Source organism: Anguilla rostrata, chromosome 9, assembly GCF_018555375.3.
Source record: "Anguilla rostrata isolate EN2019 chromosome 9, ASM1855537v3, whole genome shotgun sequence".
Classification (NCBI taxonomy): Eukaryota; Metazoa; Chordata; class Actinopteri; order Anguilliformes; family Anguillidae; genus Anguilla; species Anguilla rostrata.
In genome coordinates this window covers 42848961-42873073 of record NC_057941.1, presented here as the reverse complement: position 1 = coordinate 42873073, position 24113 = coordinate 42848961, and the positions used below count along the sequence as shown (strand labels likewise).

The 24113-nt window shown below is 44.9% G+C and overlaps 1 protein-coding gene across 2 annotated transcripts; it reads right to left on the bottom strand.

The window, feature by feature from the left end:
- Positions 1-293: 293 nt before the first annotated feature.
- On the bottom strand, positions 294-23948 carry zswim7 (zinc finger, SWIM-type containing 7). Of its 2 annotated transcripts, XM_064352286.1 has the most exons (7): positions 23646-23948; positions 23348-23404; positions 21671-21692; positions 18246-18348; positions 4611-4715; positions 2164-2296; positions 294-1357 (listed from the first exon to the last, which is right to left on the bottom strand). In XM_064352286.1, exons 1-6 carry the CDS (start codon positions 23680-23682, stop codon positions 2180-2182), a joined length of 441 nt encoding a protein of 146 aa, XP_064208356.1. In that variant the 5' UTR covers positions 23683-23948; the 3' UTR covers positions 294-1357; positions 2164-2179. The 2 variants fall into 2 exon arrangements, with proteins under 2 accessions (XP_064208356.1, XP_064208357.1); XM_064352287.1 differs by having other exon boundaries at positions 294-2296; positions 23348-23932.
- Positions 23949-24113: the final 165 nt, after the last annotated feature.

Below are 24113 nucleotides of genomic sequence, written 5' to 3'. Positions count from 1 at the left end.
AGAAGAAAATCTGAATGGCTCATTTTAACGAGTAAATATGACTAATCTGAATGACTAATACGACACTCGCTGGTTGTGTCAATCAAAACCAGGCGTCCCCTACACGGTACTGGGTCCTTTAGACTCTTATGGATTGACACATCCACTGTACCTCCCCTCAGTCCTGAGGGTGAACCATTATAAGATACATGCTTGTGAGTGGAGAGCCAAAAAACAGATGATTTTCACAGGAAGCAATGGGAAAGTGGCCAGTTTTAACACAGACACAGCTGACTCAGAAGAGTGACTCCAGATTCACACAGCTGGACACTTGATTTATTTATTTTTTTTGTCACGTAATCACAAAAATGAAATTGCAAACATTGCAGAGATGCGTCTCAAGTAGGCAGCTGCAATAACATTAGCATTACATTACGGTTTGAACAGTCTTGACTGCATTCTACATTGAGCAAGTAATCACACAATCCATATATGCAATAACCCCCCCCCCCCCCACCCCCAAAAAAAAAATTCCATGGAAATACAGAATGGATTTGACAACTTAGTTGTTCAGTGCTGGCAGTAGCATGATAGTGTCATCTTTAAATAAACAGAAATGTCTAGAAAGAAACCACAAGCTCAGGAAACAGATGTACATTTTTATGGCCATAGACAAAATACTCAGGCAAAAAACTAATGCTGCATCAACAAAACACTACACTGACCTACAAAAATGATTCCTTTATACACAACCAATTAAAAAGCCAGCTTAAATCTTTTGGGGATGTATCCAATTTTTGGAGACTGACCAATCAGGTAGAACAACTAAACAAATGTTAACAGGTTATATTTATAAAGGAGTGAGTGACATTCAATTTTTAAACATCCAATATTGTGAACGAAAATTTAGGGTCCTGGTTAGGTCTAGTAAAATATAGAAGATTTCTTAAATGCAAACACCAAACAACGATCTTTTCAAGGCAGACTGTTTAAACAAGTACCTGACAAAGCTTTTCATCATGAAAGCGTCTGTTGACCATTATCACCCAATCATCTTTCACATGCCTTCACATTTAATTAGTTGCATGAATCATCAGGCCTCCCTGAAACAGCTGAATGTGTTCCAGGAGGCCATCCGATTGCCAAGTCAGCATTTCCAAATGCCTCAAAAAGGATGTTACCCGGGTGGCAGTGCAGGACACCATTCCAGCGTTAGCGGCCTTGAGCGTGAATCGAAGGCGTCCTTAAATGGCAGCCCGTCGCCGAGCCGCCCCCGGCGCGGGGAAATGAAGAAGCTGTTCGGCCGCTGGGAGCGACGCGGAGCGCCCGCTCGCCGAGCGACCCACCCGGGGATGAGCCGGGAGGCGGACCGCTCTGCCTGCAACGCACATCACAACGGGCCTTCCACGCTCTCAAAACTGCCATCTGGGCTCACTTGACTGTTTTGAGAGCATTTGCGCTCGCACTACTACAAGTTTGATCACAAGAAAAACTCACTGGCGAAACATTTCAGATGTTAATAGGTCATCGGTCAAAGTCACAGGGAAATCTAGTTTGAACAACGAGATTTTTTTACATGTTTTTCTTCACCAAGGTCTTGTCTACAGCGTGGTATAAAGCATTTAGGTTTTACAGTAAGAACAGGTTTTTTATGAAGGCGGAAAGGGGACGTCAGCCTGGTCGATTCGAGTCACCAACTGCAATGGAATTTTGAAGCCACAAGGCTGCTGTTTGAAACGGAGACGTTTTAAGAGTACACATTTCATTAAATGCCTCATCCCATAACAGTGCATAGCAGTAAATGCGTACAGTATATTTGTTTTATTGTACGAATACTACAAAAAAAAAAAAACCCCCACCCTAAAAGTCGCACAGGCGACGATCCGTTTCCCTACAAACACAGTGATTCCATGCCGAGGGCAGCAGCTCATTTTTAACATCGTTTAAAAAAAAAAAAAAAGTTATATTCTGGCAAGTTAGTGATGTTGTTATTTGATTATACTGTAGCACTCATGCCATTATGCATGAAAAACAAACAGTCAAAATATGTTTTCTGAAAGATCGCCAAAACAGGTTTGACCGCCCTGGCTTTGGAAAGAGAAAAGAGAAACGCAAGCATGCACTCCAGGGATGCCGGGTGTGGGCGGGGTGGGGGGTTTGGGGGCTGGGGGCTGGAGCACTGACCTCCGGGGCTTGGGGCCTACGTGCCTCGGCCTGCTTTTCCAGAGAGAATGTCAGACATCTGCTGGTTGCTGACCACCTCCTGCTGGGACAGCCCCATGGTCTGGCAGAGGTAGGCAGCCAGAATGTGTTTACACTGCGGGGGGGCGGGCAAAGAAACAGAACGTTACGGAGCTTTACAAAAAAAATAAACAGTTCTCTAATCAACAGGTTACTGTGTATGTATATGCATGAGAGAGAGAGAGAGAGGTAGAGGGGCAGTGAAAAGGAGAGGGGTGGAGGAGGAGCAGAGAGGATTTGGGAGATACTAGAGGGGGACTGGAGGAGGAAGAGAGTGATATAGATGAGGAAAAAAGGAGTGCTTTAATGAGACGGAGACAGACATAGATATACAAACATGTCTAGATATTTAGAGATAAACTGTGAGAAAGAAAGAGAGAAAGAGAGAGAGACAGAACAGCTGAGGGACAGGAGAACTTTCTACTGCACGGTTTGCAGTGCAGCTCTAAAGAATTCTCTAAGAGACTCCAACCCCAGCCCCTAAAGGACTGCCCCATCCCCCCACCCCCCCTCCACCCCTCCCTCCAGGATCCTCTAAGACCCTCACCCAGCCTAAAGACGCCCATCCCACCCTCACCTCCTCCAGGATCTCTAAAGACACTCAGCCCCCTAAAGGACTGCTCCACCCCCCTCCACCCCTCCCTCCAGGATCCTCTAGACCTCCACCCAGCCCTAAGAGGCTCATCCTCACCCCTCCCCAGTCCTCTAAGACCCTCCCTCCCCACCCAAAGACTGCTCATCCCCTCCACCCCTCCCTCCAGGATCTCTAAGACCCTCAACAGCCCTAAGTATGCTCCCTCCCTCACCCTCCCCAGATCCTCTAAGGACTCCACCCAGCCCCAAGACTGCTCCCCCCCTTCCCTCCAGACAGGAGTCTCAGCCACGTCAGCGCCAGACGCTGCTTTCCGTGCCGCAGCACTGACGCTCGCCGGGTACCGGGTCCGGAGTTTTCGGCACGCCGGCAGGGGACCCTCATCTTAGCCACGCGCGTCGCCTGCAGCGCGAGCGCATTTCATTGGCTGACGGCGGCGGGGACTGGAATGCCAATACCAGGTTCTGACGTTCAGTGCCTCTGGGTAGACTGAACGGTCTACATCTATTCAGAATGAGGCCCGTCTACGCCTCCCAATGTCTGTCAGTCTGCCTCAGGTTAATCCAATTGGTTCTTGTTCGACGGTGTCACTCATCCGCAAATAAGATTAAATGAGAAATGTTTCCTCTTCGAGGACGTTTGAATGCCGCTACGGTACGAGAAACCGCAGGATTGTTACTGCTTTCTGCTTCTCAGAAGAGCACGCTAATTTTAGAGTCATTCTCCAGAGGATGGATCCTGTCTGCTGCATGAATTTGCAGTGATCAGGAAGAGCACTGCTGTACTTGTGGGGAATCCACTTGGCCAGAGAGATAGAACAGGCCAAGGATGAAGTCCAAAAGCAATAAATTAAAGATTTTGCACAGAAATGCGTTAAAAAAAGAAAACTAAAACGCCATTATATTAAAAAAAACAATTCTGTTTGAAACACTGAAACTACCAATGAGAGATCAAGCCATCCGTTTGCAGCTCTACCTCTGAGGAAGCAGACATCCTGCTTCGCTGGGCAATATGACATTAAACTAGTCAGCAGAGACTCCAAGAGCGTACTACATTTCCTGCAAATGCCCTTTGAGCAAAAGAATAAATAAACTAATGACTAAGACAAGAAGTGGATGGGAAGATGCAGGAAACGATAAAAACTGCATCTTTGAAGTGTTCTGTTTTTCTTCGAGAACACGAGCATGTGTGTGGCACAGATAGCACGTGACGACAAGCATCGTGACTCCATCGCACAGTTCTTGAAATATACGTGCTCTGCTTTTTGAATTTTTATACAACTGACTTTATAATATATAGTTGTCAATAATGAAAGAATCTGTTTGGGTCAAAAAACTATAAAGAAGTATTCTACTCTGAAGCAGTCTGACAAGTGCGTGTACTCTTAGCAGTTTTTCTGGAAATAGATAATATTATACACTATAAATATATATTATTTATTCTACCCAATGTATAGTGCACGATAACTGATGGAATAGCAGTTACCATGAATAGATAAACCTTGATTCGCCTGGAAAGACAAAACATCACATTTGTGACAATTTGAATCCTGAACGCAGACAACCACAAAGCAACAGAGCCGCGTCTGTAAGCTAGCCTGCCTACTGCAGGGCTGCGTCAGGAAGGTTTAACACTGCTCTTGTTCCTCGTGCTGAAGAGCAGACGCCTCACGGGCTTCCTCTCCGCCGCGCGGACTGACGGGAACAGAGCGGTCGCCGCGCTGCCGAAAGTCGCGCGGCGGAAGGGGGGGCGGTTCCAGGGCGCCGCGCGTCTCAGACAGGAAGTGGGCGGCGGTTACCAGCAGGCCGTCGTTCCTCCGGAGGACGGAGAAGGCGAAGGCCGGGCAGGGGCAGTAGTGGCAGGAGGTGTAGCAGGTGTACGGGCGTCCCGACCCTCCAATCACCTGAGAGAGAGAGACGGCACACGCAAACTCACGTGACACAACGCACCGTGACCGCCAACTGCATTCAGAGAAGAACAAGCAGCGACTGAAAGCCCATACACTCACACTGCCAGGAGCGTCACAGCATTTGACCTCTGAACTCTAGAATATTTTTAAAAAACTAAGCCAAGTGAGAAATCAGCTTAGCGGGACACAGACGCCTAAGACTGACTGCAACACTGACACCCCCATCATGCTTTTCATTTGCAGTCCTATTCCACCAGCAACGCTGAATGCTGAAATATCCCCGTCACAAATATGAGTACAAAAGAGCAAAGGTGGCCGATGCAAATCTTCCAGAGCCCTTCTTCATGTCTCAACTTTGCCAGTAGTTTCCCCTCCTGGCACCACCTGATTTATCTACGACTGGCACCTCACCAAATTTGGCCTACTGTCGACTCACTTGATGACAGCGCGCCTGGGAAAATACGAGCGGGCGCAGAGCGGAGGCCGGCAGATCCTTCAGCCGGCACAAGGCTGGAGTTTCCCTTCAATACGACAGCAGGGCCTACGGAGAAACGCGCGATGATCTGCAAACGCCAGAGATCAAAAGCACAGCCAAAATATGTGGATTTATCATCGCTCGCGCTCATCTGGGTTTTTTTTTAAAGTTATGACTTTTAACATCCTATATCAACTAACAACGCCCACGCGCTGAGGCAAAGCGTAAGTATCGTATGATTCATTACGTTCTTTGGCTTTCAGGGGATTCATCACAAGTGCAGCACAGAGAGCCTCTGGTGGGCAGGAGTGTTCCGGAAGGCAGCACGTGGATGTAATTCTGCAGCGGTCGGTCGGTCGGTCGGTCGGTATTTCCGATCGCACTTCACGGGAAATTCACCGACTGACGGAACAGCAGCAGGCCCAGATGTGAGCGGCGGGTGAACTGGAGTTCAGAGCGGATGCGCTACAGCTAACGCTCCGGATCCAGGCGCTCTTTGAGTTCTCACGAGCCTCTTACGGCCGTAATGAGTGGTGTAATCGCACTCCCCCGTTCCCCAGGGTGCCGCCATTGCCCGTGCGTCCTAGAGCACGAGGCTGACGTGACACACGGACCGAGACGAGCAGAGGCGCTTTTCATTCACAGCGGTCGGATAAAATCGGTGAAAGCTGCAGCTGGCACTTTCCCCTTGCCTGTGAAAAGCGCGACTTCCGGGAATGTTCGATATGGTCTCTGCACACTGCAATACATTTACTTGGCAGATGCTTTCATCCAAAGCGACGTACAATAAGTGCATACCAAAGGTCACTGGAACAACTACGAAACACAGGTCCGATAAGGTACAATAGTCATTGTGTACAGTCAATAGGGCAAAGCTTTGCCAAACGTTCACAAGAAATCTTCAGACAAAACCGGTTTCAGCAAAATACAGTATACTTAGTGCATACTGTAAATACAGGGACACATACAGCACATGCAGGTATGCTTGGTGAGAAATATGCACAGGCGGCCAGCCAGCACAGGCACAGCCAGGGCTCGCTCCCAAACCATGAACACACCTTTTTCTGTGGAGCTTCAGTTTAATCTCCTCCACTGTTTACTTTAAGCCTGAGCAACAGCTGGCCATGTAAACAAGTGATAGAGGAGGATAATGTTATCTCAAATGAGTAAACCTTACTAATGTTTTTGTAATGAAGAGCCTTGAATACTTGGAATGGGCTTACTATGCAGCATTTTTGTTTACTTAATTACAAGCCGAGAACAAATGAAAAACTTTTTATTTCATTTAAATAAACACATGTATATAAAAACAGATAAAGAAAGAGCTGCTGTATTGTGCTCTTGTAATAAATCATAAAGTGAATAAGTAGGAGATGTATTTTATACTCAGAATATTACCAGTTCGATGAAAAAATACCTTTTAACATTTCCAGGGAAATGCCTTACTTTAACAGCCTTAAAAATGAATAAAATTACCAGTATTACCTGCAGATCACCTGTACCTGAAGCGAGCCAAGAGTTGACAGCGAATTCACGCAGGCAAACCCCAAATATGGTACAGCAACAGTTTTCAAACTCAAAATACTGTACACAATGTTACTGCACCCCTATTTTTAAGCTAAAGATCCTGTCCTAAACTTCAGTTGTGCTGTACTTTCCCATCAAAAGAGAAACTTTGTCTCCTACAGATATATCATTAGGGGTATGTTGACAGGGCACAACGGATAAATCAGATTCATCAGCGTAAGTAATGCTTCTAAGATGGCAGAACGCACTGCATTATTTACGGGGTAACACATTCATCCCCAGGAGTCTCGGGCCATGTCATTTCTCAAAGTTATCAACTAGGGCGACATACAAAATAAATGCCTCGTTTGTCAGAGTGGCACTTCATTAGGAACAGGTGACCGCCAAAGACAGCCATGTTAAAGAAGCACATAATGAGAGTCCATACCACCTTAATGACATCACAATGGAGAGCTGAAAGAGCTCCGTCTGATTGTTCCTGATGGTTTTGATGGCTTGACCAAGACATTATGGACCATGCCTCGAGACAGGCTGATGTTTGGGTGGTACAAACTGTATCATTTTGAGTTAATAAGCAGTTAATAAACAGAACAATCACGGTACCATGATAAAATTGGTGAATAAAGAAATGATTTTGCTAGTTGCGCACGTAAGCCTGACATCAGTTTTTCAGTTTCTCTGAATATACTGAGAAGTCAAAGTTAGTTTGAACAACTGAACATTAATGTAGTTCACATTCAAGAAACATTGGGTGATATGATTTCAGGGTAAGGGTATACAGCCTACATGTTAATATTGATTCTTTTATAGCAGAGCAGTTATATTGACAATACTGTAGTACCATGGTTACTGCAGAATCTATCAGCACTGCTATACCATCACAAGCCCATGTCATGAAATCCCATAAGTTTAAAAAAACATTACAGGTAATAACAACTTTTTTAAAGCTAGAAACAACAGTTATGATTTCTGGGAAACTACTCATACTAGGAGTATTTTTCCAGAAAAAAAATTCAAGGATGATCTCAATGATTTGCATGAATAGGTCTACTGAGGCTAAAAATTTGACTGGCAACAGTACAAACTCATCATACCCACCCCTACCTCAAGCCTTTTAGCAATTGAAGAAGAATGTTCCACAACGTCTGTTTTTGCCCACACAAACACATGTATGGGAATCTGAAACTGTGTTCCAACACAGCTCATAGTTCCAGTCATACTGTATGATGCCAAACACCTATGAGGGTGGGGGAGGAGGAGGAGTCACAAGGGAAACCACTAAATCAAACGCGACACTTTCACTCAACGTCAGCTGGGGGAAAAAAAAGGAAAAAGAAAAAAAATAAAGATAACAGCCCTGGCTGTGACCTCACCGCACTATTTTGGAGAGACGAGAAACTGCCCTCTCCCGGACCTCTGAGGAGAATCCAGTGGCACGGCCCAGGAGGTTTGTGGGTCAGTGCACATCGGGCCAGCAGCTATAATGGCCGATACGGGAGCCAAGGGGCCGGAGGGATTGTGGGAAGGCGCTGAGCAAGAGAGCGATGCGTCTTCATCAAACCGTGGAGTTACAGTAAATCGCACACCCAGCGGTCCGGCCGTCTTAAAGCAAAACACACAGTTGGACGGGCTCAGAGACCCTGCCTAAACATATTTTCGGAAGCTGGCTGACGGCAGCTTGTTCTGCTCGACTAAAAGAAAGGCCAACTTATTCGCACAGCTTCTGGGTAAATATAAGCACTGGACGTTAAGTGAACAGAATCAAAATGTTCAGTGTAAAATGAACTCCGCCACATCGGACTCTGAAATAGAGCACAAGTTGTACCTGGACTCATGTAAACTGTTTACGACTTGATTTACCATGAGAAATGTTGTTGCCTTTACCAAAGTTGCTCCTCTGGTTATACTTGCTCGCGCCACGGTGAAGCACCCGACGGTGAGCAATCCATGGACGTCTGGATGTATGAATGTGTTTGGGTTTGGGGGTGGGATGCATCAGTTCGGTAATCACTTCACTGAACTCATACGGCACAAAACCCATATTCTCAGCAAGTCTGAAGAGGGCGGAAAAAAAATTTGGGGAGAAGGGTGCGCGTCTCTGCCAGCATCTGGAGGGGGGGGGGGGAGCAGTCGTGACCTTTGACCCGGTGATTGACTGGGGAAACACATCGGACTTCCCCCGAGGGAGCCCCGCCCACTGCAGCCCACCCCGCTGATGTGTGCCTGTGGGGACAGCGGAGGGGGCGTGGCCACCGTGGCATGCGTGTCAGAGCACGCCCCGAGCGTCACAAAGGCCTCCGCTTCAACCCCACAGGGGGGTCCATTCCTGCCCCCGACTCCACACATAAAACTACAGAAAAAAAAAAAAAAAAGGACATTTCATCATCTGTTTGCTCAACAAGGCCGCTTGCATGAGAAATAGCACTGTGAATAGACAGAATGCAGCAGATTTTCCCCCCTAAATATGTCCGACACTGGTTGTTTGTGAAAGAAGTACAGGTAAGATCCTTCAGGGAATAAATGGTCTTTATTGAAGAGCAACATGCTAACCATTCTGTCACAGTATCAAGTTTCCAAATATAAATGCAACGAAGGTTTTAAGACATACTCAGTAACCCAACAGGGAAACATGAGATTGTTCACACGCCATCATTTGCAATGTAAAACACACATAACTCGTTTAGTTATACTCTCCTGAACGGGCATCTCTAATCTTGGAGTGTCCCCTACAGAAACATTCACACAGCTGTCTGCCCACAAAAAATAAAAGTCCCGCTGACAGCACAACTGAATTCCCCACTCAGCCAGGGTCCCAAGCCGTGTTCACTGCGCCGACTGTGCCGCACACTCAGCCAGGGTCCCGAGCCGTGTTCACTGCGCCGACTGTGCCGCACACTCAGCCAGGGTCCCGAGCCGTGTTCACTGCGCCGACTGTGCCGCACACTCAGCCAGGGTCCCGAGCCGTGTTCACTGCGCCGACTGTGCCGCACACTCAGCCAGGGTCCCGAGCCGCATTCACTACGCCGACTGTGCCGCACACTCAGCCAGGGTCCCGAGCCGTGTTCACTACGCCACCTGTGCCGCACGCTCGTGCTCCACAGAACATTTTCCAGGGAACCCCTCCGATGCGCCGTGTAGAATGTTTGCCAGCGCTGTCGCACATCCGCAGGTGGTGGCGGGTGCTGTGGTTTAAAATTTCAGAGGGGGGGGGGGGGGGGTCTGGGGCGTTCGGGGTGCAGCAGAACGTGTAAGAATGCGAGATGGTGTGTGATTTCACTGGCCGCTCTGACCCCCGCGGTCACGGTCATTATCCCCTCCGAACGGCGGCTTTCATCCACGGGGGGAGAGAGTCGCTTCTCCAGCGCGGGGCGATGAAACCGTGCACTCCTGTCGTGTGTCCACCGCCCCTCTGAAGGGCCCTCCCCGGCAGAGCACGCTTATTAGTTTACCAAACCGATTACAGCGCAGCGGGCGGCAGAGTGGTACAATGGGTAAAGAGCTGGTCTTGTAACCTAAAGGTAGCAGGTTTGATTCCCGGGTTTGACACTGCCATGGTACCCTTCAGCAAGGTGCCTAACCCGTCACTGCTTATCCAGCTGTATAAATGGATGCTGTGTAAATGCAATATAAAAGTTGTGTAAGTCGCTCTGCTAGATGCCTGTAGTGTAATGTAATGATTACAGATGATCCCTTGTGCAGTTACCCAGCCTTGGCGCTGTGTTCGCAGATAAGCACTCCCCTCTCATACTTGTTCAATATCCTCTGCTTTCAACACCCCATAAAATTGATGGGTTACTTTCCGCTGAATGAATTCCAGTACATTTAGCATGTAAACAGTGCGAGAAAAAAAATACTTTATTGCTGGATCGATTGAATACATGAATCATAAAGACCCTTTGAAGGTGATTTCCATGCCTCATGTTCCCAGGTGCAGGTTTGCCCTCTGAAGCATTTGAATGGCCCAGGGTGCAGTTCACACACCTGTACAATTGAAAGCATGCGCAACAGATTCCGTACAGCTGGTGGGCTTTAAAACAACCTGTACAGAAAACTCAGCTCTTATACTACACGAAGCTAAACTGTCAGCAAGTGAAAGATCAGCTCTGGCTGTCAGAAGTTCGCTCTGCGTTATTAATGCCACGCTGTAGGCAGACACCGCCTCCTTCGAGAGCAGGGAAAGGCCATCTCATCCATTAGTGTCAGCGTAACTCAACGAGTTCAGTAAAAACGCACCGAGAGGACGGATCTTCTGGAGGAGCTGCGGAGGCTTGCTATGAGAACCCGCCGCTTTTTATTAAACACTGGGGTGTAAGACAAGATATTAAACCTATGATGTCATCATCTCTCACTTCACCTATGACGTCACCATCTCCCAGACTATTAGTAACAAAAAGACAAAGTGCCCTCCTCGCAATGATTCACAAACTTGATACAGATGAGCAAAGAAGGCTACATAAAATAAGCGATACATGTACATTACTGAGCTATATTGTAAGGAAAAAAATCATACTATTGCAACTTCACAGACAAAGATTTTGTTGAAAAGGTAATATTTTTCCACAAAAAAAAAGAAGATATTTAGGAATTATACCGAAAAATTAAACAAATTGAACAAAAATAAATCTGTTAACATGCTATATTTGATGTTCACCTCAAATTTAGGGAACTGCCTCCGATGACTTGACTATGACTATGTGGTTGCACACAAATCCACATTTCATCATCACCGTCAGAAAAGGCAAGAGGTCTTGAGAAATAACACAAAGCAGTTGTTACCTTCACAGAACATATGGTCATAAATAAATAAATAAATAAAACTAAAGGCCTGTGATAGATTGGCAGCCTGTCCAGGGTGTATTCCTGCCTCCCGCCCAATGCATGCTGGGATAGGCTCCAAGCACCCTCCGTGACCCTGCTCAGGATAAGCAGGTATAGATAACGGATGCTATAGTAGGCCTGCATGAGGCGAATTAGTGCTCTGTATGTTCAGATAACATGCATGTGGGGATTCTGGAATGACAGTATTTGTATTTATCATGAGATGTTTACCTTAATCTAATGTTGCTGATTACAGGCCCATGTTTGCCACAGGCTACTGTACATGCAACTACGTGTACTTGAAATTTACAAGCTATTTTGTAGCTTTAAATGGGCTGACCACGTATAAGATCTGTGATTGGCTATGGGACTATTCGTGGGCTCGGCAAAAAAAAAATGACCCAATCTACAATGGTCTCTGTAATAATGGTGTATTTTAATTAGCTACTGTAGGTGTATTTAAATGTGAACAGAATTTGCACTGTTGCCTAAATGGAATCAATTTAGTAGAATCTGGAAACATGAGAAATGAGGAGAATCCCAAAATTGCTGGGCAAAACAAAATCAGTCCTACCTGATGAACTTAGTCTTTTTCCAATCCAATTAACCAAACACATCAAAAATGATAATAAGTACTTAATTAGGTCTATACTTTTTATGTCTCTAATTTTTGTCCTATTTACTGTAGTTAATTATCTCAACGTATGACCCATTACTCTCAACAAGCTGATACAATATATATCAGGGTCCCCACTCATTTTAAGAAATAATTTTCCAGGACAATTTCCATGACTTAGACTTACACACATGAAACATGGACATGGTAGCCCAAAGCCGGTGGTGGAGCCGGGGGGGGGGGGGGGGGCAATGTGCAAGTACCATAACCATTCAAATCTTTCATATTTACTTGCAGAATGCATAAAGTAAATTAAATCTGTGCCATGTACCACGCAGAGACCATTGTGCTGCCATGTAATCTCAGCAGCTAATAAAAACGAGAAAAGCAGAGAAAAATACAGAAAAATATGCAATCTCTGCTCTAAATATACTGTTTAATAGCTAGACTTATAGCCCAGCCCACAATTTTCCAGGACCTCACAAATATTTCCAGGACATTTTGTAAATTTTCTAATTTTCCAGGTGCTTTCCGTGACTTTCCAGGTTTTCCAGGACGAGTGGGAACCCTGTGTGTGTTAATGTGTCTCTTAAACAACCGACTCGTTCCTTTCACTTTAACCGCTGAAAAATGAGCGCTGTTGGTTAGTTCAAAGAAATACTCTGCATGCAATCTGTCAAAACCCCAAACATTACCAGCGTGACCTCTGCAAGCACAGCTAATTTTCGTGAGAAATGATTAAACTCTTTAGTCTTTTGCAATCTTGACATTCCTTCAGTGCTTGCCCCAAGAATAAACAGAACGGCGCACGGCTCTTCAGGAAAATATTTCCAACGAATTTGATAATTCACGACCTCCAGGAGTTTGTGTAAGCTATTCCATTGCAAGCACAAGGTGTCTTGTATCTGGGGCTGGGAGAAAAAACTCCCTCCCAATGCCCAACCGTAGCTTTTCCACCACTGCGTGTGCGGACAACTACGTCACCAGAATGTGGTCCGTAAAATTTACGTTTGTTTTGAGTTTTCCGTACTTGTTCTCAGCATGACGTGCAGCAGATTGGAAATTCCTTCTGAAGTGGCATGCATGTTTTCACACCCGCACGCAGCACGGTTCGGCGCTCTGCTTAATTTCTCTTCGTTTCACTTATCTCTCAGCTCGCTCCCCCGTCCTGTCACTTTTATTAACAGCAGTTACAACTGTCAACCGCACGCTCCCCAGCCAGTGTTCAGCGGCGCGGAACTGAGTCATAAAATGGTTGCACATTCAGTGAGAAAGATTCCCTTTCTTTTAAAGAACTATTCCCTCCATTTATAATTATGATGGCCTGAAAGGACTGAGAATAGTTCCTTTGTCCATTTGACAGAGGACAGCACACCCATTATTCATTGGAATACATATTCAGTGAAGAGAATGAAAATTGAAGTGTGATGTCATCTTGGTTTACCTGAAGAACAGCTAGTTATTAGGGTCATAAACCTCAGGTTCAGGCTTAGATTCTTGAGGCAACGGTTCGATATTTGGCAATATCACAATTTATGCTACGATACGATCCAAAAGATCCGATATAATAAGAAACGACTAATACGTATGATCCGGCCAACACAATCCCGTTACAACGTACACAACCAAAATCAGGGCGAGAGCGCGAAAACTTACTGATGCTACGTTTATCAGAAGGAGAAACAGCATTAGCGTCACTGATGATGAGGTCGAGGAAACGTAAACAATGACGTTGGCAGTGTCACTGCAGAACAAATTACCTTAAGATTATGGACATTTAAATAAATATTTTGCTATGGTTCATAATGATACAGATCTATTTTTTTGCATGTTGTATCAGTTGGATCAGATCGTTGCCCTTTGCATCGATCCGGATTGACGTCACAGTTGACACCAGCATGGCAGGGATTTGACTCCAGATAATCGCTGTTTTAAGGATTGGTCAGTGCATTAGTTTGACATGGCTGGAGCATCCCTAGAATGTTTACTGAATTTTAAAAACCAACAGAAATTGAAACATCGTGCTAAACATTACCTGAATTTAATCGAACTCAAAAGAGCAGAAATGAATTCACAACACTAGCTTAATCAAAAATTTGCATTACTGGCTGAACAAACCTCTCTTTAACAAAGTTCTACTGTGTTTATGAATTATGTAAATGACTCCTTTTCGAGAACTTTTGAATTAGGGGCGTTGGGATGGCAGGTGTTCATAATTTATTGTATTGACAAACACATGACTGGATAATCCCAAACTATTTCCACACAGGAAAAGAAAAGCACAATAGGTCATGACAAAAATCAGATGAATGAAACATGAGGAACATGTCTGTCATGCGCCGTATTTGTTTCCATTAATATGACAAAAGGAATACACTGTAAGTCAACACAATGACAGCAGTGCACCGCTACAGGCATACTTTCTCTCTCTCTTTCTCTCTGTCTCTCCCTCTCTGGCAGCTGACAGAGAGGCTGCAACAGAGTGACTGGAACTTCTGGCAAGAATTGAAATTAAACCTTTAAGGTGTGAGATCACAAATACGTTATTAGAATGTTCTAATGCTGATGTCACAGTCACTACTGGTAACTGAAAGAGTTTTTTTTTTTAATTCCCCCCCCAAAAAACCTACTCTTCAAAAAGGGTTAAGCAAGAGAGTTAAGCATCATAATCGCATAAACCCACTCATTTCCATGGTAAAGCACTGTTCTTCTTCCTTGTAATATGCGCTTGGAAGTCGCACTTGATACAGGCGTCTGCTAAATACAAACAGAGAATAGAGCAGGTAACAGTGTGAATCTCATATATGTAGAGTTTTAGTGAAGATGTGTGACCTTCTGCTCTTAGATGCGAACGTGTTGTTAGATGCAAATGAGTGTTGGTTAAATGAGTGTGAGGAACATAATCTGTTTTGTGACATCACATGCACTCGTATCATAAAAAGAAGTGCACTTCTTTTTTTCAGACATGTAACTTTTTTCTGATTTGCAACTTGGGAAAGAGTAGCCACATCGCAAAGCATTTTATCTCTATACATAGAACTGAACACTGGGGAAAAAAAAAACATTTAAGCATGTGTGTGCATGTTGACCTCAAATAAATAAAGATGAAAAGCAGGTCTGAAAACTAGTCACATTTAGAAAGCTGTCAAAACAGCATTGCACATATTTACTTAATCTGTACTTCCAGCCAGATGTTCATAAACAGCAGTGGGAGTGGGAGTGGGAGTTGCTCGATTTGGACACACGCTCGTCTATGCTACGGAACTTCTCTCTTACTAATCATGACCTTTAGAAAAATGCTTGTGAGGTCATTGTGATTAAACAATGAGCTATTAAAGGCACTGTGGCTAAATCCGAATAATAAAAGACACTCCCCACAGACTGTGGTCATACAAAAAGGGGGTGGGGGGGCGGGGGGGTATTTGGGAAACTACAAAATGAGGAAATGACAGCAGACGCCACATAAAAGTGCCCCGTAACTGGTGATGACATATCATGAACACAACTGAGACAATAGTGGACCACGGGAATCTCACACACCCCCACACACACACACACACACATACACACACAGCCACTCACATACTATCAGATACACACAGACACACACACACTAACGCACAAATTAACACACATATTAACACACACATTAACACACAAACTAACACATTAACAACCATGCATTAACACAGACTCACACACGCACACACACATTAAAACACACGTGCGCGCACCCACACACACGGCTTGAATTTTTCAGGGAAACTGAACTGGGGTCAGCCACGGACACGTCATCACCTTCAATCTGAAGCTTCTATAAAAGTCAGGGAACGGGTTTCGATGGGGTTCAGAAGCATAACTTCCGGGAAAGGTTTTTTTTAATTTTTACAATACATATCATTGCTCTAAATGACATGTGTAGCGCTATATAAAACTTGACACCGCATAGCACTGAAGGCAAGGCCCAGTTCATTGTCCGTGGGATTTTGAAACTATGCGAACCATCTCCTGGGAAGAGAGTCATGGGGGTAAGCCCAAAGATAAATCTACAGACACTGCCGCTGACACGGTCCGGCCGGCCGTTAGCTCTGAAGCATCGCATCAGCCAAGGGGAGGGACGGACCAGGAACCAGTCTGAGCTAGCCAGACATACGCAATTAACGAAACACGAGGTAGTCCGTGACGTCACCGGCTGCCCACATTATCTAGTGAAAACCGGAAAAAACATTTCAGCGCTCAATCTGTAACTGGCCTACGTACAAACATCTGCTATGCCGTTAGCTCCGTATCCTTCAGGGAGCGGGGAATACGCAAAGACAACTCAACTCAACGTACCGCATTAAAAATATCCCAGAGGAAGTGCCGCTGTTTTATCTCGCTCGCGGACTGCCTCCTCCGTCATTTTTGTGAGGTGAAGCACAAGCAACACGGTTCGCCGTTCGCTTCAACTTATGTTTACGCAACTGAATCGCGCACATACAGAAAAGGTCTGCCCCGCAATTGTCTACAGGCTTGTCTGTGTCTAAGTGAACAAGCTCGGCAAGCAATTATTCTTTCCATGGGACGGTTGAGTGATGGCTTTGTCATGTTCGCCCGCTTTGTTCGGTCCACGCTCATTTTCCCGTTAATTGGCTGTGACGTCTGATTGTGCGTTCACCTCCATTATGCTTTTAAACAAGATTTTACTTGACCCTGTACAGGTACAAAAAAAAAATATTCTATTCAAAGAGCTTAATTGTCATTGTATGCCATGTCAACTTGACTCAAAATATACAATAACCAGGCTGCAGAAATCTCCAGGATGATGAATGCAATATTTCCATCATCAAACCATGTGAATACAGTATTCAAAATAGCTATTAGAGCTGTGAAATAAATAAAAAAAACATTTTATTACTTGACCTCAAAGAGCGGGTCATTGTTGATTCCTGTATTCAGGTTTTTTCCACTGTCAGTAATTCCGTTCCGTGCTAACGCTTCATAAAACCATGTGCCGCATGAGGGGCTGTTTACGGGAAATCTGCGCCCTCCGACCACATTCCCACTGAACGGCCCTGACAGAGAGAGAGAACCGGGAGCTCGGGGTCTCCTCGGAGCTGCGGAAAGACTTCCCGCTTCAGCGGGGAGGAAACCGCCGGGATCGGAGCCAGAGCCCCGCGCGCGGCGCGGCGCTAGCTCGCCGCACGACCGTTAGCGCTGCGTCCGCTAGCCTCCCCTCCCCCTCCCCTCTCCCCGCTCTGCCTCTCGGGCGAGCGCCGGTCCCTCCTCGCGGATGACGCCGGCGGGATGACACCCGGGCCCCGCGACAGGAAACGAGCCCTTTCAGGGATACTCATCAAACGCCGCTAATAAGGTCAAGCTTGCAGCCGAGCGACTAGCCGCATCCAGCCCGTCACGTCGCTGACTGAGGGGCCGTGCCACCGCTTGCACAGGCAGTCAGGCCCTTAAAATGCTGTTTCTAATGAACTGGATTTGGCGCTCTCAGAAGTCTTTTTTCTTTACCGTTCCAACTTATTGTCCTTCATCACATTAGAGCTCCTCATCCTCAATGGCAGAACTCAAAATGCCTGACTGCCAATAGCAAGTCAGCTAACTGGAAAAGCGGAGTTGGTTACTGTAGCTCTATTGTTGGCAGCCTTTTTTGAATTTGACGGCTTTCGTTTTCCACTGCCCTGCAGATGCAGAGATTTAAGAAATGATGCACTCAGCATACATGTCAAAACCATAATTTAACAAGGGCTCCTATTTAAAGGAAGAGCGTTTGAACCCAAAGCCCATCTGGCCTTTTACCATGCCACTGTCTACTGTCTCCCAAGTCCCCATTTCCAAGGGAAGAGTATTCGCTCCTAACAGAGAACTCAAAAATGGAACTCTATTTTACAGCCTGTTTTGCCTCGTTCCTAGTACACACACAGCAGGTTTTCAGCCTGAGCTGGTGGGCCACTGAGGGAAAAGCAGAGAGCTGGTGGGCCACTGAGGGAAAAGGTTTAGTTACCTGAACGCGTTTCAGAATTAGGCACGGCAGCAGGCAGGCCACGCGCGGAACGGGCTCTGAGAAAGGGGTGGGCGGGGCCCAAGCGGTTTTTACCTGAAAGGCAGTGCGCCCGCTCGGCGATGACAGGCAGGTGACGGAGCGCTGATCCACCAGGTCCAGGGCCTGCAGGGCCGAGGGCCCGAACACAAACTTCAGCCTGCCGGGAAAGAGACAACCCAGTCAGCCCAACGGCTGAGAGGCAAGCGCCCCCTAGTGGACAAAATCACGGTGCTGTTTGCACAGCGACGCCAGAACTGGTCTGGACATTATCTCTGACTCTGTCAAACAGCAGACCAAGACATTTTAGAAAGTCTGGTAACTTGCAAGACACCCTTTGGGTTAGATATATGGTTGGGTCAGGATGCTGTGTAATCACTAACCACAAAAATGAAGGGAAAAAAAAGCTGAAGCTGAACTTCCCATTATTGAGGTATTTCAGAATAATTTACCAAAGATTGTCACTTAAAACGAATTGTGGTTACGACAGTTTGACCTTTAACCGCTGCGTCAACTGACAATTAATGTGGAATAAGCATAAATCTGCTTTATCGCCAAGAAGCTGTTTAAATTGGCTACGACGTGTCACTGACTCAAACAGGAACAGTACGGCACATTGATATCACAGGGCTCTAGGCTAGCATTTTTTTCAAGGAGCACATGCACTTTCAAAATGAAAAAAAAAAAATTTAGGAGCACGCTCATGAATTCCGATGAGTACTTGTGCTCCTAAATTATTTTTCCAGATAGCGCACATCACTTTTCAGGAGCAAATGCTCCTAAAACGGGAGCACTGTAGAGCCTTGTATCAAGGCATACTGATATAAGGTTAAACACAAACAGCAGCCTCATTGGGTAAGTTTCGGGGATAAAATGTAAAAAATAATTATGAGGGAAAAAAAATGAAAAATAAAAGAGCAAGCATCCAATTCACAGACACAAGCCGGATTTCCCAGGAAGACAGTGCAATTGCTTGGTGTCACTATTTTACAGGATCAGAAGTCCAAAGCAGTGAGTAAGAAGGGGAGAGTGAGAGTGAACTGGGCTCCTCCTTGTAACAGGATGTGACGATGCAGTAAAACTCTAACTCTTTGCCACATCTCTGTCCAGAGCAGGAAATGGCCTATAAACTGCTCACCACCCCTGGAACCACCAGTCACCACTGAATGATACACAGAAGGCCACCCGCCACCTGGAAGTCCTCCCACTAGCACTTTTCCTCAACACTTTCATATAGACCCACTGCCATCACCAATTATTCTTCATGCTAAATTTGACTGTGGAGAACTCAGTTACCAGGACAATGCTAACGTAAAGACACCAATGAAGACACTCATTAGGACAGTTTAGAAACGGGAGCAGGTTTACATGTTTGGTAATAAGCTAATAAAAATGTGGGACCGGGCCCAAGATATTATGTACAAGAGGTCTTAAAAGTGTGCGCCTCATTTGACATTGCAGATTTTTTTTTTTTTTTAGCAAACCGTTCAGCCAACTAGCTTATCGCTGGCAACAGCTCACCACAAATTCAGGCACAACCCAAAGCTCTGCTGACATCTTATTTTTCCAAGAAATGCGATGCAAACTCAACGATGACATGTCTGACCACACGATTGACAGGATTATATTTTACCCCCGTGAGAATTTTCCACCCCTGAAGCCTGTAAAGCGGCGTTTCTTCAAATATGGGCCGGGACTCGGGAGCCAAAATGGCCGACGGGGCACGTACTGTATGAGGTGAGGCCCAGAATAGGCTGATCTAGCATGTGCATTTGATGGGTCCCTAAACGGCAAAAGATTTCGGATTTGGGACCTGACGTTAAAAAAGTATTTCCAATTTGGGTCTTGGTATTAAAAAGTTTAACAACCGGTGCTTTGACGAGATTGACAGATGTGACGCAAATGTTTCAGGGGACTGGGCCATAGTCTTCCTCAGCGAAGGTGGTGATAGCTTACATCTCAGCCCTGGCTCAGTACAACCTCACCGGCAGGGGCTGCTGTACGTAATGAAGCCACGGCACGGTTCTGCGACAGGAAAACACACCATATTAATCACCACCGGTCCCATTGATCCAGCCTGATATATGGCTGGCTGTCTTTATGGCCTGGCCCGAGAATGACAGCACATTCTGCTAATGCACACTCAGGCACTGCGGTCCAGGGGACACTGCTGTGTGCAGTGATGGCTACTGTGTGCCAGCATCAATGTACGGCCCTGCTGCTCAATAACCACAATCTGCTGAGTGGCTGCAGAATCGACATAAAGTATGCACTACATAATACGTACTATAGACCAGACGCTGGCCAAATACACAGGCGAAATACTTAAATTCTTTAGACGCAGCTAAAATTTGAAAACATTCCAGCAGGTCCCACAGTATTGTGAACGTATTGTCGGTACTGTCAACATTACTCACCAAAATCTGTAAGCATACGCTAGAAATTTGCTCTGAACATCAATGTAAATACTGAGCCTGCTTCTTTTAAAGCTGCCAGAAACCTGCAACTGTTTATTTTTTGTGTAAAGAAATTAAATATTGCAAAAAATTTGACCCAGGCACGTCAAAAAGCGAGGGCAAAAATAAATGGAAACCGTCATCAGAGACCTAGATCTACAGTAAGAGATGTGGCTGTGCAGGGCAGAGAAGGTAAGGGAAGGGCAGGAAAGGGCAGGGAAGGGAAGGGCAGGGCACGGAAGTGCAGGAAAGGGCAGGGAAGGGAAGGGATAGTCAGGGAAGGGCAGGGCAGGGAAGTGCAGGGAAGGGCAGGGCACGGAAGTGCAGGAAAGGGCAGGGCAGGGAAGGGATAGTCAGGGAAGGGCACGGAAGGGCAGGGCAGGGAAGTGCAGGGAAGAGCAGGGAAGGGCAAGACATGGCAGGGAAGGACAGGGTAGGGCTCTGAAAAACGGGATGCTGGATGGAGGTGTCTGGGAACGGGCTTCAGACAGACAGCAGTGCAGTGTGCACGGGCTCCTCTGGGAGGAGGCTGACATGCAGCTAGCCCACCTGGGACTGTAGCTGACGAAGGGGCACTCGGAGAAAGCTGAAGGGAAAAACGGACACACTCGTGTGCTCTGGACTCCTACAGACTTACTCATTCCTGATTAGTTACAGCCACGATCCTGAATCCGAAAAATGACGACAAAAGCACGCGTGTGTATGTGCTATATTGGTACTGAGGAAGCATCCAAAACTTACAGTACTGGGCAAAAGTCTTAGGCACCTGTTTCATGGTTTCATGATTTTCAAACGTACTGGACTCAACTTAAAGACTTCATTTCAGGACCCACCTTTGGAAAAAGACACTATTACGAATAGAGCCATGGCAATTTACCACAGTCCTTTTGGAAGCGATTGAATGTTGCAAATATCAATGGTCTTGGGACTAATAAAAGGCTAATTTCAAAGTTTACTACAGTCCATATTACAACATTTCCAAAAATATTTTATCCACATAGTATAGTTAAATAAAGCCATACTCACGCCAGAAGGAGGTCATCAGGAACTGGAAAGAATTTTAAAAGGTATAATTAGATTAACATCCATATAAATACAGGGCTCATTTCCTTCAGAAACGTTCCCGTACTCCATCTCCCAGAACTTAGAATTTGAAAAAGAATTGGCCATGCTGTAAAAAAAAAAACTGTTGCTTTTATATAGTTACTGTAAATAAGAAAATAAATAAACACATTATAACAATATGAAGCAAAGTAGTCAAGATTATTATACGAATTTCTCAATTTGAAGCTTTCCATAATGCTGTAATGTCAGTTGTCAACATAAACTCTCTGTATGAGCAGCACAAAATGTGTTTTAGACACCCTGCACATGAAGTAGTATCTTTTCCCACAGACCGTGAATTACACACTGAAGCATTTGTAATGTAACAGGGTAATGTCGCCATTCACAAGCAAGTCTAGCTGTAACCGCATTTTATGTAATGTACCGACTGATCGTTAAAAAAAGCTGTGCTAGAAAGATAATATAAATCAGCATAATTCATATCCAGTTATAGCTTTTTAAAGTAATTTACAGTTTCATTTAGAATTAAACAATTAACACAAATGTCAACCATGGGAATAATTACATGAAATGTTAATAGTTATAGTTCGAAATAGAAACATAGTGATACTGTATTGTCATATTTTTCAGATTCTAAAGTTGAAATCTTATTGACGAAAAGTAAATGCATGGCCTTGTCAAACATGGGCTTAGAGCCCCTCCTTGTGGCTATTTTATGGTATTGCCAATCAGGGTTTTTTCACCACTTCAGATCACAGATGCGGACAACTTCCACATTGCGAAAATCATGTGTTGATATCAGAAATGTCGTTCTAACTGATTCCAAGTAAGTCTGGCTTTAGATTAGCCAAATGCATAACAAAGAACCAACAACAGTACGATTTATGGCATATTGAAGAAAAAATAGTATAATCATAAATGCTTTACAACATAAATTACAACAAGCAAGAGCTTTTGATTTAAAAGTATTTTTCGTTGTCTCCATGGATTAACAAAAAAAAAACTATCAATTCTAATGAATGTACACCAAGAATACTTCCAATAAAATTGTCTGCAGTCACAACAGTTATTTGCTTCATGTAAAAGGCTCAAGAACAGCTGTCTCTACCGTAATAAATGACTTGAAAGACAAAGTGAAACAGGAAAAAGTGTAGTGGGACAGGAGGCTATCTGTCAAGTTTCAATGGGGTGACGCATACACGGCCATAGCATCTTCCAGGGAGGGTTTCAATAGACAGGCTTTTCCCTGTCTCTACGCACCCAAGCAGCATAAGGCACCGTGTGGATACTCCAATTCCCCACCTTGTCACAGGAACACTACGCTGTAGAAGATTCTGCCATTTTGTATGTTAAACCAATGCCCATTCTTACTGCAGTCTTTTTTCATCATATTTATTGCAAAGAGCAAGACGCTCCCTGGCGACATCACCATCTAATCAAACTCAATTTAAAAAAAATCCCCTCCCAACCGCGAGATCCCTTAATGGATGAAAGGCGCTATTCACTGTGAATGACATTTACTAAAAGTTCACCTTTTCATCCTTTCATTTTATTTTAACTTAAAATAATATCGATACTTTCGTTTGGACTTAACGTTGTGTTGTGTAAAGTTGCGGCATATGGTTCGTTCTTACTCACTTTGTGATGTCTCTTGATAAACCTTCCTTATGTCTCTTAAAAGTTGTTCGGCGACTGCTGGCAAATATGAAGACATTTCTGGCACTGCGGAAATTGAGTTCCCTGAATCAAGAGGACGCCTGCTAGCTAAGGTTCGACTAAGGTTAGCTAAATACACATGGCATCAATTTTCTAGCAAAGATCACTAACCGAGGTAATTACCATTACTTTTTTCACTTGTGTATCGTTACCACATCACATTACTACTGTCTGGCAACTAGCTTAAACGCATTACATGGACGTTTTACTATATGATTACATGTAATACACATCGCTAGCTCATGTAACCAAAACATAAACGAAGTAAAAACACACAACTTCACAAGCTACATGTCAGTCAGATTTGTCTCCAACCCTCGAAATTTCGCGCGCACTGTTAGCGTAGAAGGGGTACACGTCACGAATGGGATTTTGGTAGTTGTAGTTCACATTGAAACCTAATCACAGCACTACAACTTAAACGTCGAAGTGCACTGAGCCTGTGTGCCAGGTTTGTAAATGTCACGCTAAATGTACGTCACCTACAGTGAACTACATAAGAAGTTCAATACAGTTCAGCGAACACCGACGTAGCTAACTACCGTGTAAGTAAATACAGTGGTCTTGTTCATGAATCTTAAACAGACAGTGATTCTGGTTTCCAAAATGGAAACACGTTCCCAGCCTATGGCGCCCCCTAGCAGAAACAAAATTGGTATGAGTATTTAAAATGTAAAAACAATTATTT